Source organism: Rosa chinensis, chromosome 3 (assembly GCF_002994745.2).
Source record: "Rosa chinensis cultivar Old Blush chromosome 3, RchiOBHm-V2, whole genome shotgun sequence".
In the NCBI taxonomy this organism is placed as follows: Eukaryota; Viridiplantae; Streptophyta; class Magnoliopsida; order Rosales; family Rosaceae; genus Rosa; species Rosa chinensis.
The window spans coordinates 13146611-13159505 of record NC_037090.1 but is presented as its reverse complement, the minus strand read 5'-3'; the positions used below and the strand labels follow the sequence as shown (position 1 = coordinate 13159505).

The 12895-nt window shown below is 40.0% G+C and overlaps 2 protein-coding genes and 1 long non-coding RNA gene across 3 annotated transcripts; all 3 read right to left on the bottom strand.

Moving 5' to 3' along the window:
• Nucleotides 1–1081: 1081 nt before the first annotated feature.
• Nucleotides 1082–2247, bottom strand: LOC121052047. Its single transcript, XR_005807844.1, has 2 exons — nucleotides 1875–2247; nucleotides 1082–1566 (listed from the first exon to the last, which is right to left on the bottom strand). It is a non-coding gene; the product is annotated as an uncharacterized LOC121052047 (long non-coding RNA).
• A 1311-nt stretch (nucleotides 2248–3558) lies between these two features.
• Nucleotides 3559–4376, bottom strand: LOC112191730. The gene is made up of 3 exons (XM_024331131.2): nucleotides 4140–4376; nucleotides 3723–4057; nucleotides 3559–3691 (listed from the first exon to the last, which is right to left on the bottom strand). The coding sequence occupies exons 1-3, from the start codon at nucleotides 4271–4273 to the stop codon at nucleotides 3672–3674; spliced, it is 489 nt and encodes a 162-aa protein (XP_024186899.1). The 5' UTR covers nucleotides 4274–4376; the 3' UTR covers nucleotides 3559–3671.
• A 211-nt stretch (nucleotides 4377–4587) lies between these two features.
• LOC112194860 (WD repeat-containing protein 44) lies at nucleotides 4588–8745 on the bottom strand. Its single transcript, XM_024335107.2, has 7 exons — nucleotides 6915–8745; nucleotides 6667–6757; nucleotides 6362–6519; nucleotides 6132–6183; nucleotides 5937–6016; nucleotides 5760–5853; nucleotides 4588–5678 (listed from the first exon to the last, which is right to left on the bottom strand). Exons 1-7 carry the CDS (start codon nucleotides 8553–8555, stop codon nucleotides 4927–4929), a joined length of 2868 nt encoding a protein of 955 aa, XP_024190875.1. The 5' UTR covers nucleotides 8556–8745; the 3' UTR covers nucleotides 4588–4926.
• Between the last annotated feature and the right edge of the window lie 4150 nt (nucleotides 8746–12895).

The following is a 12895-nucleotide window of genomic DNA, read 5'->3' as shown; positions in this document are numbered from 1 at the left end:
CAGACCTGCAACTTTGAAAAAATCATAAGTAATTCTAGAAAAATCATTTTTAGGAGATTCCAATTCTGAAACAATCCTTAAGATGTCTACTGCAATTTGTAAGAATATAATAACTTCAAATTCCCAACTGAACTGTACAGTTTTCAGTAAAAGTTAAACTGGGTCAGAAACTCAGAAACACCAATTCACATTTGCAGAACCTCTTTTCTACCTTGAGTCTTAACCAATATATGAATCCTAAATAGAAGAGCTGAAACTTAACAGAAACAAACCAAAGAACCTATATCTTTAGACTCCAGGAAAATTGCATTAATGTTTTGTTAATATAATGATCATGTCGAGCATATTTTCTATGCTTTTAGAATATATACATCAAACTGCAAACATGATAGTTAATTAGTATGAGTATGCACCTATTTTACGTAGTTAAGTTGTTTAAATGCTGATGAGAAAGAAGCAGAAACAACTACGAGAATGGTTGCAAGAATGAATCAAATAGTACCTACTCTACTTGATAGTGACGAAAAACAAAAACAAATGCTGAATGGGACAAGAGGAAGCCCCACATAAACCAATTAACCATTCAACACTAGCAAAACATTAAACTAAAGAACTTATCTATTGATGCTGAAGTTTCACGTCAGCTTTCATGTTGCTAAAGACATGAAAACCATTATTAAACAAAATGGAAGGTGAAGCAGCACTTCATTTTTATAATGTAATCCAAGTATTGTTTCTTTCTCAAAGGAAATGGCTCCGAAATTAGAGTAACCCACATGTTTAATTGAGGACTCAAATCAAAGAAAATAAAGATCACCTACATTTTTCATCATAAACTAAACATTAACAAAATGGGGATGAAAGTATTCAGAAATGAAGAACTAAAAGGAGATAAGCTACCTGACTTGGTTCTGGGTCTCAGTCGGATGCTCTGCAGATTTTGGATGAGCTGAGAGACAAAACCAATCTTCAGAATCTGTTGAAAAGACCTAATTGATTATGTTGAGAGACAAAACCACATATCAGGGGAAGAAAAAAACTGAGACTTGGTGGGTACATAGAGCCAAGTTCAATGCTTTTCTTTTTTCTAATCAAATTCTAACTACAACAAAATGAACTAGGATGTTCAAATAATGCTATAATCTACTTCATTTCCTTTACCTCATGTGTCATTTGTGATTATATTAGGCAAACCGATATAGTTCACAATTCCACCACTCCTATATACCCAAAGCACCAAAGAACAAAACCCATATAGCCAAATTACACCATTTCTAGAACAGTCCTCATTTTCATCTAATCCCCATTTACTGATATACTAAAAGTATCGACAATTGCAGAAGCAGACATATACATATTGAGCCCGGGAGTAATAAAGTAAAAAGCTTTAAACAAATCAACAAATAATAGAGACTGTTTGGGTGAGTGATAGAAAGACCAGGTTGTGGTACTCGGCGAGCTTAGCCATGGTGGTGCTCTCTCCTCCAGGGATTATGAGTGAGGCCATGGTTTTGAGCTGCTCTGGTTTCTTTATCTCCACGCCCTTCACTCCTAGCCTTCTCAACACTGCAACACAGAACAGAGAGTTTCAATAAATATTTACACCACAATCCCTCTCTCAAGTACCTGCATTGACAACATCAATTAGCCCTTCTAACCCATAATAAGGATTTGAACACAAACAACTTTAACTAAACAAAAAATCGACAAGAACACTAACCCCCAAATCGAAATTAACAGCAAACCCTAACACCCCAAATCGAGTTCTATGAAATCCCCAATCCCCAATCCCCAAATCCATTTTAACAAGAAAATCAATCAAACCCAAAACCAATTGATTTCAAAAACACGAAATTTCAAGGTAAGAGAAGTACCAGTTAACAAAACCAGAGCGCTTGAGCTTGTTTATCTTTTGAACTGGATAGCCTCAATTAACTTGTGTCGGATTAATGGGTTCCCAAAAGCTCTAGTCATTCTTTTTGTTGTAAAAGAAATCGAACCGTCGAGGAGAGAGGCTGAGAGGGAGAGGGCCCGTGCCCAAGAGCGAGAGAGAGAGAGATGGCGACTTCAGTTTAGGTTTTGTCATTTTGACGAGGGCTCCTTCTTCGTTTTGGTTTTGAAATCTGATAAAGAAGAGAGATAAGGATTATCTGATAGCCAAATCAAAACTAGAACTAGGCTATCTTTTGGTGGTGGTGGTGGTGGTGGCGGTGCCCAAAGTCGAGCTTTCCAGAGTGAAAGAGAGAAGGAGAGAGAGAGAGAGAGAGAGAGAGAGAGCCCCGTGCGACCCGACAGAGGAAGAAGGAGAAAAAATAGGAAAGGCTAGGGTTCTTTCCCTTATATACTACTCGATGTGAAATATAAAATTTGGTCGATGGAGGGAAGTGAAAATTGAAAATTTTGGCCAAATGTTAAAGTCAATTAACTAGGGCGGTCTATTGAACCCTAAAACTCAGACAACAGCAATTTCAATATATTGTCTGAAAGAGAGTTGCACAATAGACAACTGAAAAACTGTTGTGTGAATCAAAACAATCAGACGACATCTTTTTCAACCATTGTATTAATGGTAATTGCACAACAGAGAAGTAATAACTGTTGTCTGATTAAAAACAATCAGACAACATCTTTTATCAACCATTGTAAAAATGAACCTTGGACAACATCACGCAATAACTGTTGTCTGAATTGACTCATTCAGACAACATCAAAAAAATCAACCATTGTCTGAAATGCTTTTGCACAAGAGCCAAGAAAAAACTGTTGTTGGATTCAAAAACTTAGACGACAGAATATTTCTTGCTGTCGTCTGATTATTTCAGACGACAGTTAAAATGTTTGCTGTCGTCTGATATGTGTTGTCTGATTCCGAAATTGGTGTAGTGCATCCTCATTTCCCAATTGTCCCTAGATTCCTCCCCCATTAGGATCTGAGATCCATGGACCCGCCACGATGTGGAGTGACTTCCTATTTGGAAAGTCATGTGTTCGAGCCCCATCAAAGGTGGGATTAGATGGGAAAAAAAAAATCATTTCACAAATTTGATTTTCTTCAATCTCGTTCACCTAATCAGTGAATTTTTTACTTAGTTGTGTTCAATTGTCATCTCCAAAACACTAATACACTTAAAGACATTCATTCTCTCTTAATCATAGAGGTTGGGACTATTGTGTGAGCTTGCACTCTTTCTCTCAAACGATGGGTTGACGATTCCGACACTGTCTTATTGCGATCAAAGCTTGGCAGGCGGCTAATTGCCAGAGTGCGGCTGCAGACCACGTTTTTGATGACATTAGTGTCAGCTATTCGTGACGCGATGGTTGAGCCGTTGAGGCGACAGGACCTGAGTCTCTGTACATAGAGGCTGGGAGATTCGATTGGATCTGACTCGATGTGGGAATGCTTTTTACGGAAGAAGGCTAAACTGACTAAGAAGAAATAAAAGCACTAAAATAAAAATGCTTTATTAAAATCGTGGTTATCAACTTATCGAGCAATAGATTTCCGGAAAAGTGAGACAGATTGAAAATGCAACAAATAAAAAAATCAAACCACAATGAAGCTTATAGCGGTAATAAGCCGTGGACAATTAAATGCAACAAGCTCCTGACTTTGAGTTTGTTTTTGAAATCCAACCCCCTTTCCTTACAGTAATAACTATATATGCAAATTACTCTTCACCAATAACAATTTAACAACCGGTTTGTTTGTGATCCTCACCTTCTGAAACGCCGCAAGGCACTTCGCTCGAAACGTCGAAACGCCGTACAGGTTTCTGCGTCTCCGTCCCCAACTTCCTCGATCAGATCCACGTCGTCGTTGAGATTCACAGCTTCCTTGCCCGACTCCACAACCAGCACCTTCAACTCGTTGACCGGCCACTCGAAATCTCTGACCTCTTTCTTCAGCGACGTCGTTTCAACCTTCTTCGCGCTGCCGATTCTCGAAGACACATCCGCGAGCAGATTCAGATCCAAGTAATCTTCGAGCTTATAATTCGTCGTTTTCAGCTTCGCCTGCGTCGAGTGCTTCTGGATTTGCGCGCGGCGATCTTTCCTGCAGTAAAATTAAGACCGAAATTAGTGATAATTAGATACGAATTTCAAATCGGAGAGCGTGAGGGAGTTAGGGATCGTACGGCGGGGATGATAAGGTTGAGATCGGCGGTGGAGTGGAGGAGGAGGAAGGTCGCATGAGGCGTCTCTGAATGTCATCGACGGTGGCGAGAGGGCTCGAAGGCGAGGAAGCTCTGGCTCTTTTCCTCTCTACCATTTTTGGCGGGTGATTTTGGAATTCAAAGTAAATGTAATAACCGCAAATGCTTTGTCTTTTATAGACTTTAGCCCCAGTAACAACATTGAGTATACAAAGCTAAAATGGATCAAACCCTCGAAAATCTTCAGTACTTCGTTTTCTCGGTAGTGGCCGTGGCGTTTGCGGTGTGTCGCGTGTCGTACTAGAATTCAGTGTGTATGAGCTAGTTTATTACTATCGAAAATTAATTTTATTGATGCAATAATGTATCGTTATATTCTGCAAACTTATCGTAAAACTGTATAAAAATTAATAGATTGTAATTTACAAATATTTCTGAATAATTCTGATGATGAACATTTTTTTTCTCTCGATTGATTGGTGATGAGTAGCTTTGACATATGACATTTACAGCAAAATACTTTCTGGCCTGATACAACAAAGCAACTAGTATACAATCTAGCATCAATTAATTTTGTGGAAAATGGATAGGTTGTTGTAATCTACAAAACTTTCTGATGATGGGAACGAATGGTTTGGACATCTTCAACAAAATCCCATTTGTGCGGTTTGATGTATTTACTTTGATCTTACTGCACCAAGGGATCTGACATAGTTTGTGTACAATATATTTTGATCGATTTGAGACCAACAACAGAGTTGAAAACGACCTAGGTAGGACCTCCAAAAAAACTGCCGGGCACCCTTCTTGGTATCCCAAAATTTTGATATGCCCTGATTTCACCTTCCAGGGTGGCTGTCACAATGACCAAGCCCCAAGCTTGGGTTGTTTGGCTCGATTCATGCCCAAACAAAGAGGACCAAGAGGAAGACCAAGATGATGATGCATTGCCAGAAGATATAGAAGGTGAATCGCCACCATACCTAATAGAGGAAGGGTCTGAGCTGAATGACTCGCCAATCCCAGAATCCGTTCGAGAAATTTCAGATGGATCCTGATCTTCTGGTGGGGGAGTCGAAGGTTTCTCCGCTGTCGCATTAGGAGGAGTACTAAGATGAGTGGTTTTCTCCGCTGTTGCACTAGGAGGAGTACTAGGATTAGTGTTTTTCTTTGGAAGAGGTGGCAGGAATCTCTTGCTGTCTCCTCCGTCTTGAGTAGGTGATGCAGTTCCTGAAACTGGCTGTACAGAGGAACGTTTTGAGTGCCTCTTAGAAGAATGCACAGACACAGGCGGGGGAGGGTCACCTTTTATGGTGCCAGGCCATGGGATTGCTACTGAAACATCTTTACACTGAAAATATTCATGAGAAGTGGTGGTGATTGTGCTCTTTTTTCCTGCGGCTGACACTCGAGGCTCTTCACGCTTCCATACATATACATGAGAATCTTCACTGGCACATATAATGTACTTTCCATTGGGAGTGAATGACGCTCCAATTTGACTGCTTGTATTTCGGAAACCTGTTACATATCCATGTATTATTGACCAGAATATTTTGGAAAGGAAATGAAATGGTACTGATCATTTGATTTATTACATACCTCTAAACTTATGAGTGACATCTTTACCGTCCACAATCCTAATCCGGGAATCAGCAGATGTGACAAGCATTTCAGATGGATTAATCGGAGAAAACTGTTTAGAGGACGAGAACAATCATTCCAAGGGATTTAAGCAGAAACTGTTAATTGGCAAGGAATCAGAGGGAGGACAGTTACCTGGAAACCGGTAACTTTCTTTGCTTGATTCTTCTTCTTGTTTTTAATATCAATCTGGCCTTCTTGACTTAATTTACAATCTGAATTAGGAAACAAGATGAGCCTTATTATAGACTGTCTGTATGAACATATTTAAACTAGAATAAAGTTCTGCAGGGTTGTCCAATGAATATACTATGTATGAAAGACTCGTACCTTCTGCATTGTACATACGACAGTTCCCTTTGTGCGAGCCAATGATGGCAGCCTGCAGTTACAAAAAGGTATACCATAACTATAGGGAAGTGAAACAATTTAGAACCATATCATAATAAAGTTTTCTAAGTTGATTCGACTTCATATGAAGATTCTAAGCATGCTGAAGAGTACATGAAACCAGAAAAATAACATTGTGAAAAACCATATATAATAGAATTGAGCTAGACCTGGCCATCTGGAGTATAGCATGCAGCGGTGACCATTTCATGAAGATCAGTCCAGTCCACCACTCTTCGATCAGATATGTCCCATAATCGAAGCTTCGCATCAAGGGAGCCGCTGAGAAAAACACTGTCGTCCAATGGATTGAACTGTATGCAAGTTACTGCCAGACCGATTCCCATGTTAAACTCAAGAAACCAAAGGAAATTGAAATAAACAAACACCATATATGCATCTATGCTGCATAATATATAGGGTCAAGCAACAAAAGCACACAACAGCTGAGCAGTGGTATATAGATGCTTCTTACCATAATCATTGTGGGCAAACATCTTTAAACAACTCTTGGTCACCATATCCCATAATCTAACAGTTTTGTCCATTGAAGATGAAAGCAATAGCTGCATGTCAGATCAAAATTAGCCCAACTCCTTGTTATATCGAAGAACATGCATACATATACTTTTAATCATAATTGAAATTCTCATAAGGCCAGCTTCTAACTTAACTATAACAGACCACTACATTTCAGCTTTTAAATGCAGGATCATAACTGACCTGATCTCTGGACCATGACAGGTCCAGTACTGCATCCAAATGACCTTCGAAAGAGCACACAGGTTTCTCCGAGAGGGCAAACACGAATTCGGGTACATGGACATAGTCAGGAATGGGATTAGTTTTCCTAGAAGAGCCTCCCTTCCCCTTCTTCTTCTTCTCAGAGGAAATTGAAGCTTCAGAGCTAAGACACATTGATCGATCCGGATATGGGGACACCGAGGAGGGATGCAGCGGGTTCGCATTGCTATCCATGGACATAATCTCACATTCTTGAACTTCCCATACATGAATGACCCTGTCCTCTCCAGCACTAGCAAGAAATCTAGCATCCAAGCTAAACTTGATGGTCCAAATTGAGCCCTCATGAGCCTGAATCTCCTGGCACAAATGCAATGCTGATAGCTCCTTATATGACTTCCCAGTCTGCCTAACTTTGATCCACTCCGAACCAGACCCCGAATTAGCCTTGCTTGATTTCTGGTCCTGCGGCAGCGGAGGAGGCGGCGACGAGGCGTGTTGATCCTTATCCCCAATTAGTACACTCACAGCACTTCCCACACCTTTTATGCTATTCTTCAAAAGAGCCACCTTTCTCTTGCTCATCCTCAAACTCTTTGACACAAACGAATTGGCTCCTGCCGGTACCTTCCTCTCAATCCCGGCTTCAATGTTGACATTTTGCCGCCGCATCACCTCCTTCACCACCGGCGAGTACCCGACGGACTTCTCAAACTCGTCCACGGTCAATTTCTTCCCCGTTTGGAGATCACTAAACTTGTTCCAACACCCGTTTTGATCGTACTCGTTCACAATGAACTCGGTTCCCGTGTCCAGATTTTTAATCAAGAAGAACGCCCCTAAATTGTTGGTGAACTCCGTCGACAATGCGGCGCTGTTTTGCCTAGATCGGACGGTCTTGGTTCCCACGTCGCTTTGAGGCGTCGTGGAAAAACACATCCTAGAGCTAGGAGCCGCGATCGCCGACGACGTTCTTGTCAGCCGTTGTTTCGAGACAGTGCCAATTACCTGCTCTTTCCTTCGTTTATCGGCCGAGAAAGCTTCGATCTCTCCTTCCGATCTGGACCGTACAAGCATCATCGGCAAAGGCGAATTCGAAGCCCCCGACTCTGGCTCCGGATCGGGATCGGGTTCGGGCGCTGTTTCGGGAACTTGTATCTTTTCCCGAGAGCGAGTAGGGCAACTCGTAACGGCCGGAAAGACGCCGTTTGGGGCTTTATTCGAAACGAGGCGTCTGAAGCTGACGATGTCTTTGCCGCCGTTGGCCAATCCCATGCCCTGCAACAACCGCCTGCGGCGTTCGGAGATCGACCCCGGCGCGGCCATCCAGATGTTGTAGTCCGGTGACATCGGAGGCGACGAGGCGAAGGACGGCTCGGCGGCGGACAAGGCTCGCAGCACCTCGACGTCGTTTCGGACGGAGGAGACGCAGGAGGCGAAGGACATACGACTGTCGTCGAAGTCCTCATCGTCGGAGGAGGAGGCTTCGAGGTCGATAGGCACGGCGGAGGAGATTCTCTCCCGGGACTCGAAGAAGCGGTCGTCGTCTTCTTCGTCGTGGAGGCCGTCCCAGTTCATAGCGAACGTCCTCTTCCTCTCCATCTTCGGCTCCATGATCATCTCGTTGCATTTAGGGTTTCGAATTACAGGGGCGATCGAGCTTTTCTGTGATTGTTCAAAGAAATTGGATTCAGTGATTTTGAGTGAAACGAAAATGGGATTGTGTGATTGATGGGGGGGAGAGAGAGAAAGTGGAAGAGAGAAAAATGAGGGGGCGGGTGTTAGGTGGTTAATTACCGTTATGTTTGTGGAGGCAAAGAGAAACAGTCAAGGGAGGGGGAGGGAGGGAAGGAGAAGCTTTATTTTAATGGTGGATTTCGCGCGTTATTTTACATTTCATTCCTTCACGTCTATTATAATATAGATTATAGAGAGGGTATTATTTCCAACATTCTATGTATGTCGTTTGCCACTCACTGCTTGCCACGTCACTGTGCTAGGATTTGGTGGATTTGATTTTAATTAAGGCCCAAACAAGCACCGGGCTTTGGGAAGTGGAAACCCAAACATACAATAGCATATGAGATGAGACTTGCAAATGGAATTAAGGGGTGTACCTTAAGTTTGTACCAAAAAAGGTACCCCTGAAGACTGAAGTTATTGGATTAGTGAGTTCAACTTAAATATAGGGCCGTAGGGGGGGGGGGGGGGGGGGGGGACATTCTTTTCCTTTTTAAAACAAAATAAAATTTAACTTCTTTTGACGAGCATACTATAGCGGTCTCCTAATGAGATCTTAATTAGCTTTTACCGTAGTGATATTGCTCCAGTGTTGAATTAGATGACGCATGTAGACCTATGAATGGACCAGATTTTGATTCAGATCTGCTTCGAATCCGTGGCTATTGGACGAGTTTGGATTGAAAATTTTAATCTGTTGATCCGTTAATGATCTAAATTCTTTAACCCCTTTATTTAACGGATCAAATACAAATTTAAGTCAATCCGATCAGTTTTTATAATAATAAAATATTATTTTTTATTAATACATTATTATTTTTTGAAAAAATATAAAATATTGAGAATTTCTTAATACAATTTTTTTTGTAAAAACCTAAGGGACGGTCTTCGTAAACAGAGTCTATCATTCCATCACCCAAGAAGCATACTTTGTTTAGTTTACCAAAAAGCTAAGAAGGTTGTAAAAGCACAATTAATCTCATACAAGTCTCCTAACGTCTCTCTTAATTTATCGGGTGTAAGAAATATTTTGATAATGTAATTCTACTTTCGGTGATACTCTTCATGTTGTTTTAATATTTTATTTTATAAGGTATCATGATATAAATTTAATATTACTGTGTAAAATTTAAAAATATGTAAAATTATAAACAAATAGGATTAGCAGATTGGGTATCCGTTAATCCCAAGGATACGGATTTGGATCGAGCTATCAACGATCCCCCAGGTTAATGGAGCGGGTTCGGGTTGAATTTTTTATTAGTAAACTGATTTGAATTTAGGTCGATTTCGTCCATTTACAGGTCTAGACGTATGTCACAACCAGAGTCATGCAGATCCACTATGTAGACGTTAATTACCTAATTATACTAGGTGGTGATGGTATACATAGCATACACAATGTTTGAATTTAAAATATTTTCTCTGTGCTGTTATGTTAAGTGGACAGTAGAATCTACACACTAGTGTAGGTATATTCATTTGGAGTGAAGTACTTATGCCACATTTATATTAGGAGTTGGACCTTTTTTTTGTTGTTGAAAATTTAGTTATCCCTATTTTGCTACCCCTATAATAAGTCTTCAAAAGATTCATTCCAATGCAAAGTGGCGAGGGATCCTATATCATGGCATTAAAGACAAGAATGACTATGTAATGAGGGTTTTAATTAATCACAAAGTCAATAGGTTTGTTAATTTAAGAAATCAATAATACGACATGTGGTGCAGCCATGTTACTGCAAATCTAACATGATCACCATCAGATGCATACTGGAAATTTGATTATAAAAGAGGATTCTATTCAAGCGTGCCTTCACCAAATTAAAGTTCCAATAATCGTAGAGACTTAACTTCATACTCATTGGTGTTTACACTTACACTAATGCTTTAAACAAATGAGATGGACAAATTGGAAATAGTAAAAAATTTCTTACATCATATGAGAATGTTCCCTCTTTGTTCTTTTCGCGTAGATCAGAGATATGATGCCAAGATAGAATTGTAGTAGTCGATCCCATGTCTATTTAGTAGTTGAGAAACTTGGTGAGCAGATCGTGGAGCATGTTTTCTTAGCTTTATTGGAGAACTAAATCTTGCTATATTATACAAACCTAACAAGGATTCTATGAGCTAAGCTAAAGGGGTTTGAGGCCTCCCAAACCTTCAAATCGAAACTTGATTAATCAATTATTATCCACTAAAATGTCAAAGTTTCCTTTATATGCCCATACACAAATCTTAGTCCACTATTTGCGTAATACAACCTTTTATTGCTTTTATAAAGTTACGTAATAACATTGTTTTCCACAAATCGCTTTTTCACTCTTAAACTTAAGAATTCAAGTAAAATTATATTATGGTATATGCCTGAGTATAACTCTTTTAAACCCTAAGCAATGAATAAATAAAAAATGTAACGATATCCCTTAACGATTGTTAAATACACCATTAGTTATTTTCGGGTAGGTTATCAATATCATTGAAGTAAACACATAATTAGACAGTTTTATATGATCATAAAATATGTGTTTTTTATTTTTTGAGCTTTCGGAATTTCGGATGAGTGTCAAGCTCGTTAGCTCTACATCACAAACATAATTTTTATTTTTATTTTGAAAATACATCAAAAACTGAATTTATGCCCATAAGAATCGATTGAAAAGGAAAATTATATAGTAACCAAAGATGTTAGTGGTTTTTTTATATTAATACTCGGGTATGATTAAGTAATTAACTCTAGAGGAACAGTAACAGTAACAGTAACAGAAACAGCTATTTAAGGTTTATAAAAAAAGATTAAACTCTAATTAATTAACCAGAAGATCAACTATCCTAACGTTAAAATTGGCTTCTTCCTCTCCATGGGGGCCAATTAAGATCATATAGAATCCAAAGAGACTTCTTCTACGGGACATGAAGAGCAGAAGAATCTTATAGCTAAACATAAAAAACATGAAGGAAGAATCTATTCACACCAGAAACAATTAAACGTAAAATTCTTCAGAAACTTTATTGCTTTTTATTTCATCATCATCATATCTCAGTCTCTGAGAATCCATTCCCTTTTTTCTTTAGAAAACAGAGAATAACACCTTGAGCACAAAAGAACACACATTATGTCTATCACTCTTTCTTGTTCTGTACTTCATCTTTCACAACTTTACAGCCACCCTGGATTGGAGTTTTAACAAAGCTCTCAAGAACAACCAAAAAAGAGAAAAGAAAATAAAAGAAAGAGAAAAATTTAATTAATTGGGTTAATCGCAGAGTTGCGTATAATTAACTACATTGTTTACCGGAAGACCGGTAAAGTAGTCAGAATCGAACGGTTCAGACGGCGCCATCTGGGCTGGCTTTCTTGATCTGGCCTCGAAAATCGTACGGCGGCGGAAACAGCGCGTCGAATTCTTCTTCCGAGAGCATAATCTGGATTCTCTTGCGAGAAGAAGCGCTCGGCGAATTAAGCGCTTTTCGTTTCCGCAGGGGTATTCTCGTCTTTTTCGGTGCAGGCGGGCACTCTGTGATCACGGGAATTCTGTGATTCACCGGCGTTCTGAAACCGTCGTTGTCGTCGTCTTCCACTACGACTTTTTCGCTGCCGGATTCCTCTGTGACTGACGAGGACGACGAAGTTTCGGGTGGTCCTGCTTGTCCTTTCTTGCCACCATCTTCCGTCTTAGAAATTTCGAGCTTGATCCTGTCGTCTTCGGGAAGAAGACGATTGGGATCCGAAGGGTTAATGGATTTCGGGTCGGGTTGTTTGGAATCCATGAAAAAAAAGCTCCGCTCTGAAATTAGAAGAGATAGGGGATCGAGTTATTATATAATAGCGGAAAGAAGTGCGAACCCAGATAAGAATAGGAGTGTGAAAGATCAAATTCACCTTCTTTTCCTGATTCTATTGGCTTTTGAGAGAGAAGATGAAAGATTGAGTCTTCGAGAGAAAGAGAGAGAGGTAGAGAAGGTGATGGGTTATATGCAAATGGGTTGTTGATGAACTGAGAAGAAGGGAGAGTATGTATTTAGCAGTAGGGAGAGGACATAATAGCATAACGTCTTTGACATGGTTGTTTGAGGACTACGCTTTCCCTTTTTTTGTTTTTTGGTTTCTGATGTAATGTAGAACTTTTTGGTGCATCTAGCACGTGGCATGTTATTTGGGGACCATGGAGAGAAGAGAGAGATTTTCTCGTGGTATTTTGGACCTGAAATATCGAG

What these genes read in the sequence shown, in the direction of transcription:
- LOC112194860 (XM_024335107.2), bottom strand. Translation starts at nt 8,555, where the DNA reads ATGATCATGGAGCCGAAGATGGAGAGGAAGAGGACGTTCGCTATGAAC. An exon ending in GTTTGCCCACAATGATTATG is followed by an intron (nt 6,520 to 6,666) that starts GTAAGAAGCATC and finishes TCGGTCTGGCAG; the next exon opens with TAACTTGCATACAGTTCAAT. An exon ending in TGTCACTCATAAGTTTAGAG is followed by an intron (nt 5,679 to 5,759) that starts GTATGTAATAAA and finishes GATATGTAACAG; the next exon opens with GTTTCCGAAATACAAGCAGT.
- LOC112191730 (XM_024331131.2), bottom strand. Translation starts at nt 4,273, where the DNA reads ATGGTAGAGAGGAAAAGAGCCAGAGCTTCCTCGCCTTCGAGCCCTCTC. An exon ending in TCAACCTTATCATCCCCGCC is followed by an intron (nt 4,058 to 4,139) that starts GTACGATCCCTA and finishes ATTTTACTGCAG; the next exon opens with GAAAGATCGCCGCGCGCAAA. An exon ending in TGCCTTGCGGCGTTTCAGAA is followed by an intron (nt 3,692 to 3,722) that starts GGTGAGGATCAC and finishes CCGGTTGTTAAA; the next exon opens with TTGTTATTGGTGAAGAGTAA.